A 6,151-nucleotide genomic window follows, 5' to 3' on the forward strand; every position below is an offset into this window, starting at 1 on the left:
TTTTTTTTACTTGAGCTTTATGGATCTTAAAATGACCGTTTAATTAAGACGAGTCCAACGGTATAAAATTTTTTGAAAAACGAAGTTGGAAAAGTCGGGAAAATGCATTTTAAAGAAAAAAAATAAAACAATTTTCTATTTCCTTTTATTTACAAAGAGTGTTGTTAAACCCAGCCCCATTTTCCCACCTCTAGCCCCTTGAAAGGACGAAATTGCCCTTTCATGGGTTTTGGGGAGGGGAAAAGCTATTTTTTTTCCAATCCGACACGCGGGCGTGTGGCCATCACGCCTCACCTCGCGGTCAGGCGTATAAACATCACGCCTCACCGTGCGGATGGGCGTGATAGCCCCACGCCTCACCGCAAGGTCGGGCGTTTGGCTGGCACGTCCTACCACGCGGTGGGGCATGTGTCTATCACGTCCGACCGTGCGGTGAGGCGTGATAGCCACACGCCCGCGTGTTTGATTGGCAAAAAAAATACAAAGTAGAGACATGATATCCAAAAGCCGCATTTCAATTATCATAGGTCATATGTTTTAAGACAAAGGACACATGTTCAATTAAACGAGCTTGAGGGGATCGCTAAGTAAAACATCTCACCATAGGTAGTTCACTTATTTCACACAATTTTGGTGGCTAAAGTGTTTACTCTCGGCTTATGTTCTTGCTTAGAATTACGTTGATTTTGCACATTCATCCGAGTTCCTCTACTATGCTATACGACTCCGATGATATCAAAAACAGCCTCGAATTGGGGTTGTAATGTGGTTAGAGGGTTAAAGGTACAACAAGGGTTAGTAGTTCTAGCGCTAGAAAAACAAAGTTCAAATGGTTTTAGCAAATATGAAGTGACTGAGCTTTTTATTCATCCATTATTCTCTTTTTAGGACGTTTTCTTGAGACGTTTGGATTTTAAGAACTGGGGAATGAAGTTCTCCCCTTTTTGTTTGTCTCTTTTCTTTTCTTTTCTTTTTCTGTTTTTCTCTTTCTCTTTTCTTTTCTTCTTGGGATAATGATGCTCATTCACTTTTTTTTAGCCTTTTGGCTTGCTACTATGATGCCATAAACAAAGATAAAGCGCTAGAACGACAAAGGCTCGATGTGAGCTTTGCAAAAACTTAGGGTTAAGTAGCAAACCAAATGATGGTTTGCAAAAATTGGGTTAGAACGAAAGAAAAATCTATAAACTACAAAAATATAGGCTCAAAGGGGCTTCCTAGAGTGGATGAAAAAGAGAAAATAAGGTAAAGAAAAGGGTTAATTCTAATGAGGCTGATTCATCGTCTATCATCTCAAATCATTGCATGTAGGTTCAACACAGTATTAGGTGCAAAATCTGTAATCTTTCCACAAGTCAAAGCATTCACACAAAAATGTTAAGAAAAAGAGCTTTTTGATGTTCGCTCTTAGGCTCAAATTCAACTCACAATTCTTTGGGTTTCAATTTTGTGTTTACTAGTTTTCTCCAAACTCAAGTTTAACATCACATGCCTTCAATTATTAAGTTATCTACCTAAGTAATGATTTTAGCATTTCTTCAAAAGTAGGGTCTAAATGCAAACTTTAGCTCATGCTTTTACAGATACAAGGATTGTGTCCTACACCTAAACTAGTTGTCATGCAATCTTAGATTCGGTTCTCAGCCTTCAAGGACAAATAACGAAGTTTAGATTCGAAGGAGGTTCACGGTTTTAGGTCCTAAACATGCAAAACATAAATAAAACCCAAAAACACAAAACTAAACTAGACACGACGCATCAAAAATTTAAAATTCATACAATTTTTTGTTTGTAAGTTTGTCTACCCCTCATCCTCACACTAAAAATATGCAATAAGTTCCAACATTGCATCACAAATCGTAAATAACAAGTGTAAAAAGTTAGGGTGGAGAAGACAACTTACTGATCGACCGGGGGGAGGTGGCCACTGTATGTTGTAGCGCTCACAGTAGTCTGCCGCTACGTATTCAAGGCCCATGAGCCTTCGGTCCATGTTCTGTTCGAAGGTAGTGAACCGTTGGTCCATTTGTTGAACAGTATTGAAGGTCCGAAGGTTAAGGTCTCTCATTTCTGCCATCATGGTGTTAATGGCGTGGAATTGGGCCTCCGTCCCCGGCCCTTGGTGTTCCGTTTGGTCATCTACTGCTGCAGCTCCTTCTTCCTCAGGCTCGTCGTGCTCTCCCTCTCTTAGTTGTGCTAGGTTTCTTGTCCGTTTTCTTGCCCTCCCACTTGAGCTTGCCCCTCCAGATGAGTTCCTGTTCAAAACTGAATGGAAAGTAGATTTTCCCAGAAATGTGGAGTTAAGCAAGGTGGGGTGGAAACCATCTTCCTGAATGTCCAAATTTTTGAATTGGCTATCAAGGAAGTTGGTAACCAAATGTCCAAGGCTAATGGACCCGCGTTTTCTACTTGTTTGGCTTGAAAAGCCTTCAAAGATGGCTTTGATACTATTAACGGGTTTATGGTTGGCCACACACCACAGTATGAGCAATTCTGTCTTTGAGATCTTATTGCTCTCATTTTTGCCTAACAAGTTGTGAGCCACAAACTTGTGCACAAGGTTCAGCACTGGGTCTAAGAGGTGGATTGGGCTAGCAGTGCGGGAGTCAAATTCTGATAAGCCTGTTAATTGTTCCCAAGCTTTATCTTTTGTCATGGGTTCCTCAAAACCCGAGACTGCCTCTGGATGGTTATAGACTCCCATCAAGGCTGCTAACGTAGTGTCATTGAGACAATAGGGTACACCGTTCAGTCTGAAAGAATGCTTACCACACCCCACAGGCAACTCCTTTTTCAAGGTGGTCAGAAATTGTACAGTGAAATTGTAATACACTAGGGTCCTTTTTGTGGCCAGTCTATGCCAACCGTGGAATTTTAGGATTTCATTGAAATCCTTTTCCAGACCTATAGATGCTATATATTTCTGGTCAACAATGATTAGAGTGGCAAGTTCTTGCCTAGAAAACCAATGATACAATAGCCCCTCTCTCTCATCTACTAGCCCAAAAGGTGGGTTATACTTAGCTTGCAGAGCGTCACTGAATTCGATGTCAGAGTCGGCTTCATTATCAACTGTGATCTTGGCCTTGCCTTTCCTTCCCATAGTGCCTGAGAGATAGACCAAACGGACTAGTTAGAATTTCTTCACAAACATAAACAAAAACCTCCAAATAACCAATAAATAGGTAAAACCATAGTTTAGAAACTTAGGTGTAGATACCCATTTTTGTCCGGGACATTTTTATGCTTTAATGGACAATACTTGAAATTTCAACAAATTTATGTATTATATCAGAAATAAAGCATTTCATTCTTACATATGGTTTATTCGAGAAATGAGGCTTTTGTACACCAATTTGTTATATCTTAATACAATTACCAAGTCACATTCAAGATATAATTCTTTGGAACAAAAGTATCTTCCATCTTGCTATAAATTATATGTGAGATGTAATGTGTTATTTGTGAATATAATTTTGAAATGGTTATATTTCAAATTGTTAGTTAAACTTAATTTTTATTTAATAGTTAAGTTAATGTCATGAATTTAACTCATTCATTTTTAATTAATGTTCAAAAATAGATATAGTTTTACATATGATTTATGTTAAAAGATTGTCTAGTAAAGATAAGTTTTTACATAAGATCATATTTAAAGCAATATTCTTAGAACGAATTAATGATGAATGAATTAATATTCAAAAAAAATAAATTCTAACTATCAAGAAATAATAAAATAGAGTGCTTGTGTGAAAAATAAAATTTGTATTCACAAAACTAATTAATTTACATCTTTTGCTGTTCCAGAAAAAAATATTTCCTCTCAGAATTCCTAAATCAAGCTTCAATCCAAAGGAAAGAATTCAAACTTGAGCTTCAACTTTCCAGGGCAAAATTCAAGAATTGGCAGCATTATTGGTCCTCAACCCAAGAGGAAAATCCACTCTTCAAGACTAAAGAGACAAAACCTGAAAATTAAAGACAAAACCATGCAGAAAATCCCAATTTCAAGAAAGAAGAGACAAAAGTTTATTGAAAAGGAGCCATACTTCAATGGACATACTCAAGTCAAGTTTGACTTATAAATAGAGCTGTTTTTGCTCTTTTCCAGAGGGGGGGATTTGGAGAGAGTTTGGAGGCCAATTTTAGGAGAGGGATTTTGGGGCCAAAGTTTAGGGAGCCATTTTTTAGACAGAAATCGAAAAGAAATTCATGTAATCGTTTCAAATCTGAGTGAAAATCCAAAAAGTGAAATCTTGTATTCACCAAAGTTCAATACAAATCAATTCTTCTCCATTTGATCTCCAAAGCTTTAAGCTAAGGGTTTTTATTCTTAATTTATAAAAACAGTGATTGAAAGCATCTATTTTTCTTTTAAAATGAACTGATTTTGTAAACTTTGAATAAAAATCTATTAGTTCTCAGCTCATTTAAATACATACTGTTTATTTAGTATAGTTACTAACCATTTATTAATCTAACTTTACATGTTAACTAAAACCCCATACTCTCTTATTTATTTATTTTTTGAAAATCCAATATTTATACCTATTCTTTATTAACAGAATAGCATTCTTACTAACTCTATACATTATCAACTATGAATATATTATTCATATTAATACTATATAGTATACTAATATATTCATATTTATACTATACAGTATACTAACATTATTGTGTTAACCGTGCTAACCTTCTAAATAATGCAGGTTTACATGAGCTTAAATCTAACCTATCCGTAAAAAATTATTAGTACCCTCGGAATAGATCTAATCCATTTTCAATCTGAATCCCACTGGTATCCCCATTTCAGCTCTAGCGTTTTGCATAGGGTAGATTTCCACTATCATATTTTTGTGTTACAGGTTTTAAGAAAAAAACTTGTTACAAAAGATCAGAAAGACAAAAAAAACTAATCAGCAGGCTAACTTTGAATCTATATATATATATCCTCCTTTATTTTACCCTTCCAGGAGCGCCGCCGCCGTCCTCCGGTCACTGGCCATCCACCAGATCTAGAAACAAGAGGACTTTTGAAATGACAGATCTAACCAAAACGTAAAAAGGAGACTAAATAGAAATAAAAAGGCCTTACCTCAACGCCGGCGAGACGAGATGGAGTTAGACGACTCGAACAGTAGCGGCAAGAGCTGAGCCGATACGGCGGAGGGGCAGGCAGTGCGTCAAAACGGATGAGACGACAAGTAGGTGCACAACGGAGTGCTCAGGCCGCAGTAACGACAGACCAGAGAGCGGAGTGCGACTGTAGATGTGGAGGCAGACGCAGTGACTACGTCTGAGAAGAAGGTGAACGGTGGAGCCACGACGAACAACGATCGGACGAACGGCTGAGCTGTCGAACAAAGAAGATGAAAAGATGGACGGCGAGGCTAAATGCAAAGGCTGGCCATGGCTGTCTCGTTTCTTATTCCGTGTTAGTAGAAATTAGATGAGAAATAATATGGAGGCTGGTTAGGGTTAGGAGAATTAAGATGGATTTATATGAGGGTTAAAACTAGGGTTAATCCTGACCATTCAATTAATCCTTATCAATTTGATCGGATGGTCAATATTGGTTGCTGACTTAGAATTAGGAATTGGCATTCACGTTCAAATTTTTATTTTCACCACAAATTCTAACTTTTTTTATAGCTAGTTAATTCTAATGAAGATTGACTAATTGGCTCATTAGTTTCATTTTTAAATTCTATTTATTTCTTTCTAATTCAATTTGTTTTTTTTATATATAATCTTAATTAATCAGTTTGTTTTTTTTCTATTGAGTCTTAATCGTTGGACAACGGTTATAAATATTATCTCGATCATTGAATAGTGATCTAAATAAATAAACAATAATTAATTAATATCTTTAAAAAATATGTTAATATTTTAAACTATATTTAACCAACAAATAAAAATAATTTACGGGTTCCTCTATCAATTTTGATCGTTGGATAACGATTCTATTACGGTCGTATGACCACAACCTTACGAGTATCGTCAAAGGCTTGAATTGATACAATTAACAACATTTCAAAGCAATACCGAACATGAACACGTAAAAAAAAGGCAGGCATAAATACAACAGTACCGATATATCGGGCGGGGTAGGGTGAGATTATGTCTCTTCCCTACACGTAACCGGAAA

At 36.6% G+C, this 6,151-nt stretch overlaps 1 protein-coding gene across 3 annotated transcripts; it reads right to left on the reverse strand.

Moving 5' to 3' along the window:
• Positions 1 to 1,758: 1,758 nt before the first annotated feature.
• Positions 1,759 to 5,730, reverse strand: LOC136205102 (uncharacterized). Of its 3 annotated transcripts, none has more exons than XM_065995582.1 (4): positions 5,099 to 5,730; positions 4,969 to 5,033; positions 3,791 to 3,968; positions 1,759 to 3,108 (listed from the first exon to the last, which is right to left on the reverse strand). In XM_065995582.1, exon 4 carries the CDS (start codon positions 3,101 to 3,103, stop codon positions 1,820 to 1,822), a length of 1,284 nt encoding a protein of 427 aa, XP_065851654.1. In that variant the 5' UTR covers positions 3,104 to 3,108; positions 3,791 to 3,968; positions 4,969 to 5,033; positions 5,099 to 5,730; the 3' UTR covers positions 1,759 to 1,819. The 3 variants fall into 3 exon arrangements, with proteins under 3 accessions (XP_065851654.1, XP_065851653.1, XP_065851655.1); XM_065995581.1 differs by having other exon boundaries at positions 4,969 to 5,018; positions 5,099 to 5,715; XM_065995583.1 differs by lacking the exon at positions 4,969 to 5,033 and having other exon boundaries at positions 5,099 to 5,727.
• Between the last annotated feature and the right edge of the window lie 421 nt (positions 5,731 to 6,151).

Source organism: Euphorbia lathyris, chromosome 9 (genome assembly GCF_963576675.1).
Source record: "Euphorbia lathyris chromosome 9, ddEupLath1.1, whole genome shotgun sequence".
Classification (NCBI taxonomy): Eukaryota; Viridiplantae; Streptophyta; class Magnoliopsida; order Malpighiales; family Euphorbiaceae; genus Euphorbia; species Euphorbia lathyris.